The sequence below is a fragment of the Cricetulus griseus genome, chromosome 6, assembly GCF_003668045.3.
Source record: "Cricetulus griseus strain 17A/GY chromosome 6, alternate assembly CriGri-PICRH-1.0, whole genome shotgun sequence".
Lineage (NCBI taxonomy): Eukaryota > Metazoa > Chordata > Mammalia > Rodentia > Cricetidae > Cricetulus > Cricetulus griseus.
In genome coordinates, this window is record NC_048599.1 from 148,066,571 (window position 1) to 148,085,625 (window position 19,055).

Genomic DNA, 19,055 nt, shown 5'->3' on the forward strand with positions numbered 1-19,055 from the left:
ACATTACTCCTGGCCTATGAGAGATAGCTGCAGGCACCAGAAGTGTCTCAGACATTTATGACTGACTATCGAAGAGGGAGCAGCTGCCATTCTGAGTCCAGCCATTCTTTCAGTGTATCCAGTAGTCCCAGGAGCTGTGCTTTTCCATCTTAGAAATGTGTAGCTTTTGCTATGGTGAGAGCTTTCCTGCCTGGGACCAATTGCTGCAAGCCCTTTTTAGTTTCTGCTCTTTTAAGCCATGCATTTAGTTCCTAACTCCTGGCCAAGGCCTGTGGTCGGCAAATAAAGATGTCAAGCAGCTGCTGTGCTGTTGAGCACACAGATCTGTACTCTACACTAGCCCTTGGAGCTTCCTGCCATGCTGCCTATCTTCATTTCAACCCCATTTAGACTCAGAAGGGAGCCTGCAACAGCTACTGTGTTATGTTTTCATTCTTAGAAAGGCATGTATGCTTATTGTAAAAAAACACAGAGAACTTTAACAATTTTTCTCTTAATAAATACTTCCTGAGAACTTGATATGTTCTGTGTCTTAGGTGGGATATGACCAATACAGAACTAAATAACACATTATTTATCTTCCCATCACTAAAAGAATGTTAAAATTTTGGCATGATATATATAATCTTTCATATATATATATGAAATTTAAGTGTAGTCACCATATAATGGAGACAGTGTACCAACTAGACCTCTTATGCCACCAAGTAAAAAGCCATTTTATACCACCAAGTAAAACCTCCATTGCCAGGAATGGGTTGCATCTTGTTGAGTCATTGGCCAAAAAAGTCCCATAGACAAGCCCTCCTCCCCCCAAAAAAAGATGGTAGGGTCCTATTGCTGAAGCCACACTGTAGGGGATGCCCCATGCCCAGCAGTGATTGGTCAGCACGAAATACTATTTTGGGTTTTTTTGTTGTTGTTGTTTTTTGGTACTTTTTTTTGTTTTGTTTTTGTCTTACTGGTTTTCTTTTTCCTTCTGATTTTTTGGGTTTTGGTCATTTTTCTTTATTTTAAAACAGTCGGAGCTGGAGAGATGGCTCAGAGGTTAAGAACACTGACTGCTCTTCCAGAATTCCTGAGTTCAATTCCCAGCAACCACATGGTGGCTCACAGCCATCTGTAATGAGATCTGGCGCCCTCTTCTGGTGTGCCAGCATACATGCAGACAGAACATTGTATACATAAAAACAAAACAAAACAAAAACAAAAAACAATCTTTTCTCACTTTATATACCAATCTTAATTCCCACCCCCTCCCCTCCTCCTGCTCTCCCCCTCATCCACTCCTCTGAGAGGGTAAGGTTTCCCATGGGGAGTCAACAAAGTCTGGCACATCTCTAGGTTGAGCAAGGTATCCCTCCATAGGGAATGGGCTCCAAATAGCCAGTTCAAGCACTTGGGATAAATCCTGGTCCCACTGCCAGTGGCCCCACAGTCTGCCCAAGTCACACAACTGTCACTCACATTCAGAGGGCCCAGTTCAGTTTCCCAGCTGTCAGTCTGGAGTCAGTAAGCTCCCACTAGATTAGGTCAGCTTTGTCTCTGGGTATCTCCAAAATGTCTTGACCCCTTTGCTCAGATTATCTCTCTTTTCTCTCTTTGACTGGACTCTGGGAGCTTGGTCCAGTGCTAAGCTGTGGATCTCTGCATCTGCTTCCTGCTTTCTGTATTAAAGTTCTGTAATGATAATTCAGGTAGTCATCAATCTGATTACAGGGGAAAGTCCACTTCAGGTGCCCTCTCCACTAATGCTTAGGGTCTTAGTTGGGGTCATCCTTGTTGATTCCTGGGAATTTCCCTAGTGCCAGGTTTCTGGATAGCCCCATAATGGCTCCCTCTATCAAGATAAGTCTTTCCTTGTTCTCCCTCTCTGTCTTTTCACATTTCAACCATCCCATTTCCTCACAATCTTCCCCCCCCCCCCCTGCTCATCTCCCCTTCCCCTCCCCTGTCACCCTCTCTTCTTCCCCTCCAACTCCTAATTTTCTCAGGAGATCTTGTTTATTTCCCCTTCCCAGGGTGGGGTCCATGTATGTCTCTCTTAGGGTTCTCTCCTTGTTTTCTAGCTTCTCTGGGGTTGTGGACTATCAGCTGGTTATCCTTTGCTCTATGTCTAATATCCATCTATGAGTGTCTTTTTGGGTCTGGGTTACCTCACTCAGGATATTTTCTTTTCAAGTTCTATCCATTTGCATGCAAATTTCAAGATGTCATTGTTTATCCATTCTTTGATTTTTTTTTTTTAAGTTTTTTCTTTTTTGGGAGAGATAAAGAGCGTGAAGTTGGGTGGGTAGAGGAAGGAATATATTATGAAAAATGCTCTAAAAATTAAAAGATTTTGGTATGCATCTTAGTTTCTTGTTTTTTGTTTGTTTTTTGAGACAGGGTTTCTCTGTATAACCCTGGAACTCTCATTGTAGAGTTCAAACTCAGAGATCCTCTTGCCTCTGCCTCCCGAGTGCTGGGATTAAAGGTGTGCACCAACATCACCACCACCGGCTTAGTTTTTTAAAGCATGTAATTTTTGTTTAGATATTTTATAGATTAGTTCTTCTACAGATATTCAAACAGAAGTTTCTATATTGGATTATTTTTCTAATTGAAGGAAAGCAAGAACATGTCTCCAAGATGTTACCAATATCTTGAAGTATTATTTAAACACATTTTTTATTATTATAAATATAACCCATACCAGGATCTTGTTAAATATATTTTCTCTCCCTAGAATTTGACACAACCATTGTAATGTCGGTATGTGTTCATCTGCTTCCCTATCCTATAACTTTAGATTTTCTATCTTTTTTCACTATTCAAAATTAAGTTGTGGTTAGGGGCCTGGAGTTTCACAATTAAGAAAGAGTGTTTACTGCTCTTACAGAGGACCCAGGTTCAGTCCCATCACCCATATCAGGCAGCTCATCACGCCTGTAACTCCAGTTCCTAGCAATCTGACCAGCTCTTGTAACCTCCTGAGCACCTACACTTAATGTAGTGCACATAAACTCATGCAGGTACATACACAAACACATAAATTTTAAAAAATTAATCCCATATAAACATCTCTACACCTAGAACTTAAGGATTTTGAGGCCAATCCTAGAGCCTTCATTCAGTGGCTGATGGAAGCAGATGCAGAGACCCACAGCTGGGCACTGAGCCGAACTCCTGGAGTCCAGTTGTAGAGAGAGGAGTGATGAGCAGTGGGGGGTCAAGACCATGCTGGGGAAGCCCATGGAGACAGCTGACTTGAGCAAGTGGGAGCTCACAGACCCCAGTCTGACAGCTGGGGAACCAGCATGGGACCAAACCAGGCCCCCTGGCCACTCTCTCAACTTAGATACACAAGGGAAGGGCTAGGTCCTGCCCCAAATGATGTGACAGACTCATGATCCCCCATAGAAGGCTTCACCCTTCCTGGGGAGTGGATGGGGGTGGGATGGGGGTTTGGTGGGGGGAAAAGGAGGGAAAGGGAACTGGGACTGATACGTAAAATAAGAATTTTTAAAAACTTGGGGCAGGAGAAATGGCTCAGTGGTTAAGAGTACTGGCTGTTCTTCCAGAGGACCCAGGTTTGATTCCCAGCACCCACATGGTGGCTCACAACCTTCCGAGACTCCAGTTCCAGGGATCTTACATGCTCTTCTAGCCTTCTTAGGCACCAGTTACACACATGGTGTACAAACATATACATAGCCAAAGCACCCATCCATAAATAATTATAATAAAAGAATTCTATGTTCAGGTCATGTTTGCTTGATAATTTCCCAGTTGAGATATCTGGGGATTAAGTAGTATGAGAATTTGTACCAATTTGAATTCTACCTGTGATATGGGAGCTTATCCATTCACTGTAGCTTGCAAGTTTTGAATATTGTAACTAGAAACTATAGCATCGAGTTTTGTTAGCTGAAGGTGTATCTTGTTGTAATTTGCATTTTTGTGACTATTAGTTTTCTCTGTTGATTTTCTAACTCTAGAGTCTATTTATATCAGTTCATCTAAAGGCTTTCTGAAATAGTGTAGCTGAAGTGTAAGACATTCTAGAGCAGTGGTTCTCAGTCTGTGGGCTTCAACCCCTTTGGGTTTGTTTGGTTGGTTGGTTGGTTTTGGTTTTTCGAGACAGGGTTTCTCTGTGGCTTTGGAGGCTGCCCTGGAACTAGACCAGGCTGGTCTCGAACTCACAGAGACCCACCTGCCTCTGCCTCCCGAGTGCTGGGATTAAAGGCATGTGCCATTTCACAGGAGTCACATAGCAGATATCCTGCATATCAGATATTTACATTAGGACTCATAACAGTAGCAAAATTACAGTTATGAAGGAGCAACGAAATAACTATATGGTTGGGGTCACCACATCATGAGGACTATAAGAGCTGCAGCTTTAGAAGGGTGAGACCCACTGCTCTAGAGTGTTGTTAGGAGGCAGCTAGGCTGGACTTTCTGCACTGTGTAACCATTTTAAATGTTGGCTGCTGTGTAGTGAAGTTTGATATTATGACTTTCTGACTGTGTTCCTTGAATAAATGATCTTGTTTTTCTTATCTGAAAGAGGAATAATCTTATCTACCTTACCTGACTATTGTTAAGAATCAGTAACAGTGTCTACACACATTTCTTAGAGCCTGGGTGGCGCTCAGTTAATATGAACTCTGTCACTATCATTATTTCCCAGTAACCTTTGTATGTTTTGGGAACATTTGTTCCCCATCTGAGCCATCAAACTTCAATTTTTGTTCTTGCAGATCAGCCAAATGGCCGACGACACAGTTGCAGAGCTGGACAGGCATCTGGCAGCAAAGACCAAAGAACTCCTTGGATGAAAGGCAACAGTGACATTTTCTGGTCATCCCTTAGGTGACAAGCTGGCATCTCCCACTCCCCTGTCCGTCCGCTGGAGGCTGTCACTGCTGTTGTTCCAAGGGAGGCTCAGACTCACCAAATCTCTACTTGCTTCCTTGCATTCTCTTCTGGTGCGATGGCCTCAGAGGATATCTGTTGTGGTGGTGACCTTGACTCTGACGTCACCACAGGACTGCCTCCTTTCAGACAGTGAATCAGACCCTGCCCTTGTTTCTAACTCATTTGGTCTAATGTGGGCCTTCACACTGACTGTAAATGATCAAACCTAAATAAATTTGAAAAATAACCACAAAAGAAAAATAGAGTGGTTTGGGTGGGAAAGCCCCCAGAACCTCTATAAAGCAACCAAAAGTAGTGTGTTTGCCTGTGGTTGTCATACCACATGCTGTCCCATGAGGACTGAGTTCAACCAGTCCTGCCCTCTGGGCAGTCTCTGCCTCCTGATCTAGGCCCCATTTTGGGCTCATGGGCTCCTCATATTGAAACCTCTGTTCTTCTTTTCTGTTAGCTGTATCTTGACAAAATAACTGGAGAGAATGACACAGAATAACGCTTGAAGTTGTCCATGTATTCATGTTGTGAGTAAGTTGGCAGCTGCTCACCAAATGCTTTTCTTTCTGTCATTCCACTATTGTCTCTGTCGACATTTTTTTGGTAATGAGCTCTGTTTGGCCAGGGCCTGTCTTCCTGATAGACAGGTGCTTTGTTGTGGCCTCTCCTTTTGTCTTTCTTTTTCTTTTTTCTTTTTCTTTCGTTCTTTTCTTTTTCTTTTTTCCTTTTTTTACATTTCTGTGTATACACACACACACACACATGAATATACATGCCATAGCACTCATGTAGAGGTCAGACAACTCCCATGTGGGACCTAGGGCTAGAACTCAGACTCTCAGAGCTGGCACCAAGTGCCTTTATCTGCTAAGCTAACTCACCTGTTGTAGCATGGCTTTGAGGGCCAGGTTAAGTTAGTTTGTCTTTTTTTCCCTCTCCTGAAGTCAGTTTTTTCATTCAATTATAATAGAACCATTAGGAGCTAAACTATTTTTTAGGCATTATTTGTAATCTTCACAGGAAACTAGACATATATGTACCACCTACACTTAAAAATATGAGAACAAACATGCCTATGTTAAGGGAATGAATCCTCCCAGACAGTGGAGCAGGGAAGTAGTAGGGCTTTTTTTTTTCCCCTACAACTCACAGAGATCCTCCTGGCTCTGCCTCCCAAATACTTGGATTAAAGGCCCAGGCATCTACAGTAGGCTAAGGAGCATTTTCATTGTTATTAGCCTCATTTTAAAAGATATAAAGTTTCTCAAGCAGTGTCGCACAGCTAGCAAGCAGCAAAGCAGGGATAAAAAGTTTTATCTCTAATGCCAAAGTCTATGTCTCTCACTGATGTCAGGTAAAACCTTACAGTTTTCCCCCGTCCTCTCCTGCTTGTCATGAACACTCCTGTAACAAATGTGTGCAGCTTTTCCCACATACCAAGTTCTCTAGTGGATACCAATTAGGTGTCCTGTATTGATTTAGTTCTGACATGTGACCACCTGTAGACAGCTGGGTTCTGCCCTTAGCCCTGAAAGAGATCCCCATTCCTGATGACAATAGCAAGTCTGGACCACACAAACCTAGCTCCCAGCTCCTCCTGTGATCTGGGTAATGAGCCAGCATGCTGCTCAGGATTTGGGAGGTAGGTTTACTGACTTCCTAGAAAGCATGCTATGAAGGGTGCAGATGAGTAGGATGGGGCAAGATGCTGGGAAGTGTGACTCCATTCAGAGGCACCTTATGTGGCCACACTCCCAGCACTGCCAGGTTGTCTAACCAGAAGCCACTGCACCTGCTGTCTTGTCAGGATCTAGTGGTCACCAGCAGTTTGCCTGGTGCTGCCGAGTTGTGACTTCTGGCTCTGAGTACTACTACCTGAGCTGAATTCCCTCATAGTGCCTCAAGCAGAAAGGTCTGTCCCTGTTCTAGGTGGTGTGGCCTGCCTAGATAATGAGCCTCCTGCTGCTGCCTCTGTTCACATTAGTGGGCCCTGCTGTGAAATAGTGAGAATTTAAGGTTAGGATTAGGCCAAGGATGGCCTACTCAAAGCCAGGGGCCAGTGGGAAGTTAGCCTGGGGAAAGCAAGGCAGGCCACACAGAGGTCTGCAGAGCCCCAGCTCTGTGAATGGTGGAATTCTCACTGCAAATGTGCTGCTCAGAGATGCAGGACTTTTTAATAAACAGAGGAAATGATAAATTATGTTGTAACTCCACTCCAAAGGCATTTGGTTCTTAACAGCCAAATCCTCTGTAGTCTTTAAATAAACAAAACTTATTTGGTGAACAGACTGGGGTGGGGGGGGATGAAAGATTTTCAGTACTTGGGTTCCACATGTCAACAATTTCTCTCCTGTGTGTATGTTGGCCAAAGCCATACATCATGATAAATGAATAAAGGAAGGCCCCAGGCCCAGGGCGGTGGGACAGGCTCAGCAAATGGTTTTCAGCTGATTGCTGTATTTCAGTTGACATTTATCAAAGAAGCTCTGTTGCCCTGTGTGTTAGGGATATGTTGATGGCAGGAACTAGAAGGCGACTACCTGATTGGGCATACTGAGATTCCAGTGTACAGGAGCTGGTAACTTGTCCCCTTCTCCCATGACATTCTCACACTGAAAGTTCTCACACTAGCAGAATTATTAACTACCTCCCATGCTCAATTTGGTGACTCTTAAAGTACCATGAAAGACTTGGTTTTAGCCTGCTTAAAAATCTTCCTTTTGTTGTATATGTGTGTGCACAACTGTACAGATCTCACAAAAGGAACATAAAAAGTTAAAAATGAAATTTCTTAGGATTGGAGAGATGGTTTGGGTGGTAAGAGTGCTTGCTGTGCGCATAGGACCTGAATTTGACACCTCAACATCCATAGAAAAAGCCAGACACTGTATTTGCACTGGATGGACAGACAGGTGGCTCCAGGAGCTCACTTACCCCAACCCCACTAGAGCCAAAATAGTGAGCTTCCAGTTCAGTGAGAGAACCTGTCCCAAGAGTAGGATGGGAGACGGGCTGACTCCTGACACCCTGCTCTGCCTTCTGCATGTGTGCACTTGGATGCCTGCACCTGCCCACTCACGTGTGCCCGCCCTGCCCTACACACATTTTAAATAATTCCTCACGACTCCCTGGCCTTAGCCCTATTTGAAGTGAAGTGTGTAAAGAGGAGAGCTGTTGTGTTCTTCTAGTTACTTTTCTTAACCCTAAAGCTGCCATGGCCATCTGTCCATGTGTTCATGCAGACAGTTGCTTCCCCTGCTGCACTGTTAACCCGTTGGACTACTAACCCATAGTATTTTTTAAATAGCCCAATGCATTGGAGGATGTTTTTACTTAGAGTTCTTTCCTTTTTGATGGCTAAAGGAGCACTGTTTACCTGATTTGAATGAAGGCTTATTCATGTAACCTAACAGTTGAGAGGCTGAGTTTGAGGCCAGCCTGGGCTATAATCCCATCTTTTAAAAAGAGTGAGTGCAGTGTCTTAGCAAGTAAAAGCACTGAGTTCAATCCTGGGGATCTACATAGTGGAAGGAGAAAATGACTCCCTCAGGTTGTACTCTGACCACGATATGTACGTCTTGAAACACTTGCAGTAAATAAGTAATTGTTAATTTTTTATTTTTCAAAAAGGACCCCTTTCTCAGATGATCTGGTAAATTTTGCTCTTCGTCCTGTAACTACAGACATGTTTATTGAATGTCCAGTGTGAACTAAGCAACACGCTAGACCTTAACATGTATCACTCCACTTAAGCTTAGTTGATGTAGGTACTGCTATTATGTGTGTTTGTGTAACTTGTCCTTACTCATACAGACTAGCAAGCACTAGAGTGAAGTTTCAAACTCAAATATAACTTTGAAGCAGATTTTTAATCCGTGTGCTTCACTGACAGTTAATCCAAATGTGTGTTGGCATGGACAGTAGTGGAAAAGAAGCACCTTGCTAGATAAAGCAGCTAGTCATCTCTGATGAAAGACCACCTAAGGCACATGCCTTAGTCCTATCACTTAGAAGGCAAAGGTGGGCAGACCTCCGAGTTTGAGGACAGCCTGGTCTATAGAGTGGGCTACACAGAGAAACTGTCTTGGAAGGAGGAGGAGGAGGAGGAGGAAGAGGAGGAGGAGGAGGAAGAGGAAGAGGAAGAGGAGGAGGAGGAATGATGTTTAATTTTCTAAAGTCTGAAATTTTGGCCTTTTAGTGAGTCTTAAGCTGGAGTGATCTGCCAGCCTTGTTAATAGCATTTCTTCATCTCCATGAAGCTGCCGTTCTGTCTGGTGCTGGGGCCAAGCTGGAGTCCAGGCCAACATCACTTCATGTTTTGGGTTACCATGTAGGGTGTGTGTGTGTGTGTGTGTGTGTGTGTGTGTATGTGTGTGTGTGTGTGTGTGTGTGTGTGTGTGTGTGTGTGTGTGTTGGTTTGTTTGTTTTGCTGTACTGTGTGGTATTTTCATTTTCTATTTCTTTGCTTTTAAAAAGCCTTTTAGAGTCCCAGATTGCATTGTGCTTCTTTTTAGCTCTAGGCTTTCATTACCTTAAGCCATCCTAAAACTTGCATCTTCCCTTTTCTTTTGAATATATTAAAGCATCTTAGCCATTTTTAAGTGTTCAGAGATGTTGAACATATTATTGTCTAACCAGTCTCCAGGACTCTTCACCACAAAAAACTGAAACCCTATACCCATCAAAGGAACACTAGCTCTGTCCTCATTGCTCATCCCCTGGAGCCACTACTGTCCCCTCTCTGAGTTGGACCTTTCTAGGTAGGATGTTCCTGCAGAGATTTACACAGAACCTGTCTGTGACTGGTTTATTTCACTGGGTTAGGGTCCTCAATAGCCATGTTATATCATGTGTCGGAATTTTTCATTTTCAAGGATAAAGAATATTGTTCCATTCATAGGCTATATTCTGGTATTCACAGAAATTCTTACAATTATTTTGCATTGGTTGGTAACACTGATGTGTTTAGAGAATCCATGTGCTCTATATTAACACTGAGCAGTAAGACAAGGCTGCTTCTGCTCTGAGGAAGGTGGGTGCTGAGTGAGCAAACGGTAATGGCTGTTGTCTCTCATTCCACTCTGGTCCATTTCAGTCCTCCTGTACTGTTAAAGTAAAATCAATCTGAGGAAAAGGCCCCAATTTCCCTCAGAACCCTTTTAATGCCCGCCCCCATGCCCATCGAATTATACAAATTCCTGCCTTGTGTCTATTGACTTCTGGCTGTGTGTCTCTTCAGGATGTGACTCTCACAACCCCTTGATACAACCACTGCTTACTTGTCTTTGTCAGCTTCTTCAGGTGGCAGGCAGGTTACATCTCCCACCCTGTCCTTCAGCTGTTTGCTTTGCCTACCTTAATACCTACCTCCCTCAACCAACAGGCAATACTTACTGGACTTCATGACCTTTTCGTTCCGTATTCCCCCCAGCACAGTGCATCCAGCCATTCATCTTGTTCCTTCTGTCTAGACTTGGATTTGCCTCTTTAGCATCTCACACCCTCACACTCAGCAGACCCCACCCTTCTGTGTGTCCTTTCCTAAGTGGCAGGCACCACCTCCCACCCAGGTGCCAAACCATACACTTTGAGTCATTTTTACCACCCTTCATTCTATTATACAGTAAGTCATCTCCTGTCATTTCTCTCTTCAAAGGGACTCTCCATTCAAGGCACATCCTTGGGAGGTTCTTACCAGGGTCAGGTGTGGCAGATGTCCCAAACAGGCAGGCCTCCACAGGGCTCTGAGCACTTGGCTCCACCTGTGAGACAATTGTGCCTAACCCTAGAGGAGCCTCGTGCAAGTGTCTTACAAGAAGTCTGTGTCTTTTAGGATCTGTATCTCTGCCCAGTACCATGCTTGGTGCAGAGTGGAGCTAAAGGAGACATCTGCCCTCTTCCGAGGGTTTGGTAGGCCTTGAAGACAAATGAAGCCCCATTTCCTCGTCACCTTTGAGCTTGTTCACCCAGGACCTTCAGTCTCCTGGGCTACTCCGGTAGGCACTGTGTGGTGTCCCCAGTGCTGGCATCTACCATACTCCTCCCTGTGCAGTTGTGGTTGGCCACTGTAGCCTGCAATACCTGTTAGCAGGCTTCACTTTACTCCTCCTGGGAGGGCCCTCGTCCCCAACAAGAGTGCTAGTTCCTGGGCTTGGGATGCAGCTTGCTAGAGATGTCTTTGCCTTAACCGTATGCCCCTTGACCTCTGCATTCCAAGGAATCCTGGGTGGGATTCCAAGCCCCTGTCTTAAGTTTTCCAGTACACTAGCACCTCCCCAAACTGACTCGTTCTCTGTTGTGGGGCTCCCTGATTGCCCATAGGCAGTGCTGGTCGTGGATGTCTTCTTTCTAGACTCTGGTCTCAATGACAATAGCATGCCCCCACCCCCGTTTTCCAGTTAGTAAGTAGAGTCCATCTGGCAACCTGGAAGCTAGGTGTTATTATGTGGATGAGGATAGAAGCACAGGGATCAATTTACATGGCCAAGCCCACAGGGGACCCTAGGACCCAAGACAGTCTGGGTGCCTGACTCCTAGCTAGGCATCCCACAAGTTAACTGAGAGGCCAGTGGGGCTAGAAAGGGCCCTATGAGGTGCTGAGTAGCCAATGAGAACTTTCTAGGGCCTGGTCCAGTTTATGCTCTCTACTATTAATAAAGATCACTGCTTTTCTGTGGCTGTCAGTGGGGAGAACCCTGTCAGGGAACCTGATAGCTTCATCTGATGAAGGCAAAGTAAGTAAAATAAAGGCAATATTGCAAATGATTCCATAAAATCACGTTCATAGGCTTTGACTAAATTTAATATTTCAATGAAAGATGATTGCATATTTCTGGTTTTTCTCTTTCTCCTGTTTTTGGTGTTAAGCATTCTATTGTGCAATGATAAGTTGATGCTTTCTTAAAAAAAAAAAAAAAGCCTTTGCAAATGGATGGAACTAGAAGAAACCATCATGAGTGAGGTAACCCCAGACACAGAAAGACAAACGTGGTATGTACCACTCATATATGGATATTAGACACAGAGCAAAGGACAACCAGACTACAATCCACAACCCCAGAAAATCTAGGAAACAAGGAGGACCCTAAGAGAGACATACATGGACCCCCAGAAGGGGAAAGGGACAAGATCTCCTGAGTAAGTTGGAAAGCATGAGGGGAGGGGGGAGGGAGTTAGGAGAAAGGAGGGAAGGAGGGGAGGGGGGAGGAGAACATGAGGGATCAGGAAGATCGACTTGGGGGAAGAACAGAGAGGAGAGTAAGGAAAAAGATACCTTGATAGAACCATTATGGGGTTAACGAGAAATCTGGCACTAGGGAAAGTCCTAGGAATCCACAAGGATGATCCCCAACTAAGAATCTAAGCAATAGTGGAGAGGCTACCTTAAATGCTCTTCCCCTATAATGAGATTGATGACTGCTTTAAATGCTATTCCTAGAGCCTTCATCCAGTAGCTGATGGAAGCAGAAGCAGAGATTCACTGCTATGCACTGAGCCAAACTCCTGGAATCCAGGTGTAGAGAGTGAGGAGTGAGGAGCAAAGGGGTCAAGACCATGCTGGAGAAACCCACGGAAACAGCTGACCTGAGCAAGTGGGAACTCATGGACCCCAGTCTGACAGCTGGAAAACCAGCATAGGACCAAACCAGGCCCCCTGACTGTGGGTGTCAGTTAGGAGGCCTGGTCAGTCTATGGGGACTGCTGGCAGTGGAACCAGTATTTATCCCTAGTTCATGAACGTGCTTTGGGAACCCATTCCTTATGGAGGGTTACTCTCTCATCCTAGGCACACGGGGGAGGGGAGGGAGGGAGGGAGGCCTAAGTCCTGCCCCAAATGATGTGACAGACTTTGATGATCCCCCATGGGAGGCCTCACCCTCTCTGAGGAGTGGATGGGGGTGGGATGGGGGATGATGGGGAGGATGGGAGGGAGGGAGAGGGAACTGGGATTGGTATGTAAAATAGATTGTTTTTAATTTAAATAAAAAATTAATTTAAAAAAAACCTTTGTTTAAAAAATGAAGACTTGGTCACTGGTTTCCATTTATTATTTTTTAAATCGCATTGTTTTGTGTGTGCATGCATAGTCACATGTGTGAAGGTCGAGGACAACTTTCAGGGGTCAGATCCCCCCTACCATGTGGGATCTGGGGAGTCACATCATCAGGCTTGGCTGCAGGTGCCTTTGCCCACCCAGCCACCTCTCTGGCCTTCATTTATTTATTTTTAACTTCTGCTGGTTCCCATTTGTTTGTTTATCTATTTTTAACTCTGCAGATACCCAAACCTCAGAGTCTGGGAGCTATAGGACCTCACACCCACTCCTGGTGCTAATGTCTCTGAGGCTGATGTCCAAGGGAAGCTGGAGCTGTAACTAGGGAGAAAAGGCACAAATGGAGGCGGTGTGACCCATGTGGTGTGTCGGGGACCCCGTGGGTGAGTGCGCAGTAGCGGGAGGCCAGGGTTGGAAACAGGATAATAGTCAATCAGAGGGTTTAGAGTGGGGCAGGGGAGGGAAGAGAGGGGGTTGGTGAGGGAGGTGAAGCAGAAGAGGGGGATAGAAAAGCGTTGCACACAGGAATGGAACAGAGACAAACATGGCGATTGCAGGCACACGACGGCACACATGCCAGCCCAGATATTTCCAGGTGGAGGCAGGCAGCAGGATGGGAGACAGTGCAGAGTGTGTGACAGTGAGACAGACATTATGTGTGACCGTGGGAGGTGCTTACACAGCCACAGGACACACAGTGGTGACAGAAGTCTGAAGACAGAGTGAGAGAGTCAGCTTTTTGAAAAGAAAAGTGGGAGAGAGGGTGGGTGGAGGCCTTGGGGCCTTGAGCAGCAGTCCAGGCCCCAGGAGGGATGTGGGTGGAGGAAGCTGCATCGCCTAGGGTTGGCAGGCTGCAGGACTAGATAAGGCTGCCTGCCAAAGGAAGGCAGGGAAGGAAAGCCTGGGAGGCTGCCCCAGACCAGAGAACAATGGGTACTTGACTTCAGCAGGTCATTAAAGAGACAATGAATACAAAGAGAAGCATCGGCTTCCCCAGGGAGAGTAAAGAAGTGGGATTATTGAGGGCCTGTCCCACACTCCCACATGCCTGGTGTAGCGGTGTAGCACACAACGCTCCTGGCCCTGGGTTCAAGCCCCACCCCCAGTTTTTCTTTGCCCCCCCACGTGGAAGGGGGGTAGTGATTACCTTTTGTGGGAATGAATAAATACTATCCAAAGGTCTTGACCCAGGGTGGTAGATTTAAGCTAGAATGGAACTTCTAATCACAAGAGGCAGTAGAAAAGCAAGCCTTGTCATATATACAGACAGTATCACTCATATAAACCAGAATGTCACACATAGTAACTCTTCCTAAAATGATTGTGCATTTTTTTTTTGCATTAGAAAATTTAAAAGGAGAGTGAGTTGTGATGGATACACTAAATTGTAATGGTGATTGCCACTGAGGTAGTGACACCCCGGATCATCACATATGGTGTGTAGATAGGTATTTGTGTGTACATATGCATGCTGTGAAAATAGGAATGGTTGTTACTGTATATTCTGGCCATTGTTTTCCTGTTTTAGTTTATCTATTAATTTTTAAAAAATGGGTGTTTTGCCTGTGTATCTTGTGTGAGCAGTGCCCATGGAGGACAGAAGAGGACATCAGCTCTCCTAGGACTGATTTTACAGAGGGATGAAAGCCTCCATGTGGTTGCAGGGAATTGAACCAGGTCCCTTGGCAGAGCAGCCAGTGCTCTTAATGGCTAAGCCATCTATTTCCCCAGCTGCTGTTGGGTTTGGTTGTCTTATTTTTGAGTCAGGTTCTCACTTATTTTTCAAGACAGGATTTCACTGTGTAGTCCTGGCTACCCTGAGACTCACTATGTAGATCATGTTGGCCTTGAACTCATAGAGATCCGCCTACCTCTGCCTCCTGAGTGCTGGGACAAAAGGTCTGTGCCACCATGCCCAGACCAAGGAATTTCCTTTGTTTTGAGATAGGATCCCTCTCTGTTTGAGATAGAGTCCCTCAGCCTGGGCTGGGCTCAAATACCAGCATCATTCTACAGTTTTTTTTTTTTCCCAATCTATCTTTTTTTATGTTTGTTTATTTAATCATTTGTTTATTGTGTGAGTGTGTGAACATTTTATGTTCATATGCGGAAGTCAGAAGACAACCTCTGGAAGTAGAGAGGGGTCTGGGGGATTGGACTCAGGTTGTCAGGCTTGGCAGCAAGCACCAAAGGTGCTGAACCTCACCCTTTCCATAGTCTCGACTTTTTTTTTTTTCAGAAAAGGAAAAGGAGGGAGGGAGGAAGGGGGAAAGACAGAGGGAGAGAGGAAGAGGGTGTGGGGGAAGGAGGGAGAGAGAGATCTCTGTGAGTTCAAGGCCAGCCTGATCTACAAAGAAAGTTCCAAGACAGCAGGGCTACACAGAGAAACCCTGTCTCAGCAAAACAAACAATGCCCCCAAAACAAAAACAAACAACAACAAAAGATCTACAGTCTTCAACCTCCAAATTCTACCAGCTCCCCGAGAGTCCCATTTGCTGTAAAAGTGGGGAACTGTGGAGGAGGGAAAAGAAGAAATTAGTCCTTTCCCTCCTTCCCACCCCCAGGCACTCAGAGAGAGCTTGCTGCCTTATACAAAGAAAGCCATAGCTGGCAGTAACTCCTGGGACTTGGGACTCATGAATGACTTGTATAAGGGTGTCTACATTGCCCATCAAAAGCAAAAGTGAGTGGCAGAGCTGGGACTTGAGCCACTCCTTAGTGGAGTCTAATCCCGGGCCTGCCAGACATCACCTTGGGATTTTTAAGGCACTGAACCACTAGTTTCATCATAGTGTCTCTTGAATTCTTAGAACTAATTGATTCCAACTTAGAGCCTCTTTCTAGTAGGCATCTTGGTGTCTTGACCATAAAGTAGGATGAGGAGAAGGGCAGCTTCCCACAGAGATGCAGTGCTGGATTGTGAGTGGCTGCAACTGGCTCCTGCCCCTGACCTGCTTTCTTTCCCTCTGCTCCACCCCTTACCATCTAATCAGCCCTCTGGGAACAGTCTTTGCAATGGGGTGGCCCTCCTCGAAACCTCCAGTGACACTCCATGGCTAAAGGATGGGCATCTTGGCCCATCTCCTTTTCTGAAGAGACTATGCACCCCTAGTTGGTCTTTCTCTATTTGACCAACTCTTCAAAATACAAACCATGCTCCTCTCTGCTAGAGGCTCTACTGCTCCCCAGAATACGAATTATTGCCTCAAGGGCTTAACAGGAAGGACAGGTAAACAGGCTGCTCCTCATTCCAGCTAGGCCCCCCTTGCTCTGCTGCCCTCCCACCCCCACCCCAGGCGCCGCTTTCAGAGACTCTACATTCTGTTCCTTCTGTCCAGGGTGCTCCAGACTTCATCAAGCACAGCTGCATGGAGTAGCCATCAGCTACTCCCCTAGATGAGTTAGTGGGACAGGAAGACAGGGAATAAAGGAGAAAATTCCAGAGGTTAGCACACGGAAGGGGGGCGACGGGGGAGGGGGAGGGAAGAGGCTGGGAGCGGTAGCCTGAGCACCACCAGCCTAGAGCAGACCCTGGAAAGCCCTATTGGCTTGAATTAGGACTGCCCCAGTGGCCTAGAGGCGGGTCCTATGTGAATGACTCACAACTGAGGGCCTGCCTCACTTCTCTCCTTTCTTGCCTCATTGGAGCCAGACCACAGGGGAGGAAAGGCGCACCAACAGCTCCTTCCACTCTCCATCCTCTCCATCTCCGCTCCTGTGGCCAACCATGTGTCTCCTCATTGTAAAAAGGCCCCGGAACCTGGAAACCCCGAACCTCATCTCCAGACTCAGGTCCCAGCCTGTTACCTTAGTGCCCACTGACAGCTGTCCTACTGCCCCTGGACTATCACCCCACCACAATGACTGATCTGGTAGCGTGTAGTCTTTAATCCTCCTCCTGTCCCTTCTGTGAACGCTGAGAGGGGAGGAACCTTCTCACCCGTCACAGCCTGCTCTGTGCCAGGAACCAAGCCTCAAACACATGGTCCATTTAAATGCATCTGGCTGCTGGATGGGATGGGTTTATCCATTCACCGGTGAGTGTCCTCGGGGGCGGCTTACACAGCTTTCAGAGTCACCACACGGATGCTGACCTCCAACTGATGCAAGAGACCAACATTCACCAAGTAGTCATAAGACAATTCCAAGTGCAGGAGGGCAAAACCTGGAGCTAGAAAAGAGGGATTTTTGTCAGGGAACACCTCTCTGAGACGGCGTCTCAGTGGGATGAGTCCGGAGAGACACTACTGTCTCCTGCGTGGGCTTGGTTGGACCAAGGAGCAGCCAGGTGTGGCAGACCCAGATTCTCCAGCCCTTCCCATTGGAGCAAAGACTCAGGAGGGGGCCTCTGTGCGGTGGGTGCAAGGCGGTGTGGCAGCCTCAAGCTGCTCTTCGCACCAGCTGTGATTGGGTTCTTTCTGCGTGGCGAGAGGCGGTTGCTTTGTGCACCGAGGCCTCAGCTGATTGTGGCCGGGCGCTTGGCACCCACAGACCACGACCGCCAGGGTTTACCACGCACCCCCAGCGCCCGGGCGGGCCGTGCGCAGCGCGCCAGCCCAATCTCGCCTCCTATATTCAGAGTTGATTAGACGCTATTTCTGCCTGGATTTTTCAGAAGGCTCAAGAGCTTTTTTAATCACTACAGTGGCTCATTAGGCTTTTGCAGTGACACTCATGTCCTTCAGTTCTCTTCTCAGATTAGATTCTATAGTCAGATGAATATTGGATGATTTCATTACATACAAATGCAATCAACAGTTTTGCATAAATTTCTTCTCTTTTCTTGAGTTTCAATTGACCCCAGCACCCATGGTGGCAGGCGCGATCCACATGCAAATGAGCTGGGTTTGCAGCGGAGGGGAGGGGCTGAGAGGAGGCGGGCACTAGCTCTAGCCAGGGAGGCAGCAGCCTTGATTGCTCCGGCTTTGGGAGAGGGGCTTTGAGGGGAAGGAGGGTGGAGGGGGGCTTATAGCTAACCTTAAGCTGGCACAGGGCTCCCAGTCTGCACGAAATTCGCCAGGTGACCCGAGGCACAGGAATGCTCAGAGTGTAGACTCTCTGCCTGGGCCCAAAATGGACAGTGGAGCGCCTGACCTCTGCACTTGGGCTCAAGGCGGGATGCTAGAGGTGATTGGGTGGAGCCTCTTAAACAACAGGTGTTTTACTGTCTTAAAACCACCTGGTGGGCTGCGCCGTGCGTTCCTGCTATGTGGTGGCTCTGACCAGATGAGAGCCTATGGTGCTGTTGTTATTACAGCATCATTATTCCTGTGGGCAGCTTATGCTGTGGTTTTGAGAGCAATCAGCAAACGGGAAAAGCCAGCATTAGCAACAGAGTTTGGAAGCTGTCTCATAGTTGTTCTTCGTGTCTCTGGATTTCTCCAGCCCTTTTGTGATGGAGGAAGAGAATATTCTAAGAGTTGGGCTTCAGGAGACTTCTGACCTAGGCAAGTTCTGCTTCCCCCCCCCCCCCTCCTAGGGCTGAGCAGCTCCCTTGCTGTAGAATTCTGGCTCACAGGGCTCCGGGTGAGAAGGGGTTTTCTATGTCTCTGAAGCACCTGTCTGCACCTTACGCTGGACTCTGGGTCCCTATACCCATCTCTGCTTGCTCAGCCCATGATAGCTCTTAGGTCAGCAGGTAGCAAGCAGGCAATGGAGCCAGAGTCACTGTCCCTAGAGCTGAACAGGATCTCCAAGGCTGACTTCAGCCCCTCGCCAATGTTTGCCTTCAGGTGCTGGTAGTGTCTGTCATGGGTTCTAGTCCTGGCTGAAATTAACAGCAGGGTGGAAGCTGCAGGGGGAGGAGATGAGAGAGAACCCAGCTGTGCACCTTACACTGCCCCACAGACAGCATCAAAGCTGAGGGTGGCTGGGACACAGGTTTGCATGTCCCACCACACTTCCTTCTACTGACTTCTTCAGAAAAGCTCTTACTGTGAATGCAGACATGGCACTGAGGACAGAGTATCTGGGACCTAGAGATAGATGTCACCTGACCTATTGTCTTCCTCCTGGACAATGGAACCCTGAAGTAGACAGTGACAGCCAGCCATGGAGTGTGGATGGGTCCTATCTGTGTTGCACACC

The 19,055-nt window shown here is 46.6% G+C and overlaps 2 protein-coding genes across 5 annotated transcripts in view; one reads left to right on the forward strand and one right to left on the reverse strand.

The window, feature by feature from the left end:
- Mrrf (mitochondrial ribosome recycling factor) overlaps positions 1-5,149 on the forward strand; it is a 57,796-nt gene extending 52,647 nt beyond the window's left edge. For all 4 annotated transcript variants that reach the window (XM_027423595.2, XM_027423596.2, XM_027423593.2 and 1 more), the window contains one exon: positions 4,746-5,149. In XM_027423595.2, the coding sequence (XP_027279396.1) occupies positions 4,746-4,836 (91 nt within the window). In that variant the 3' untranslated portion in view covers positions 4,837-5,149. The remainder of the gene's footprint in view (positions 1-4,745) is intronic.
- The window catches only part of Dennd1a (DENN domain containing 1A), a 1,920,886-nt gene that overhangs the window by 437,949 nt on the left and 1,463,882 nt on the right, over positions 1-19,055 (reverse strand).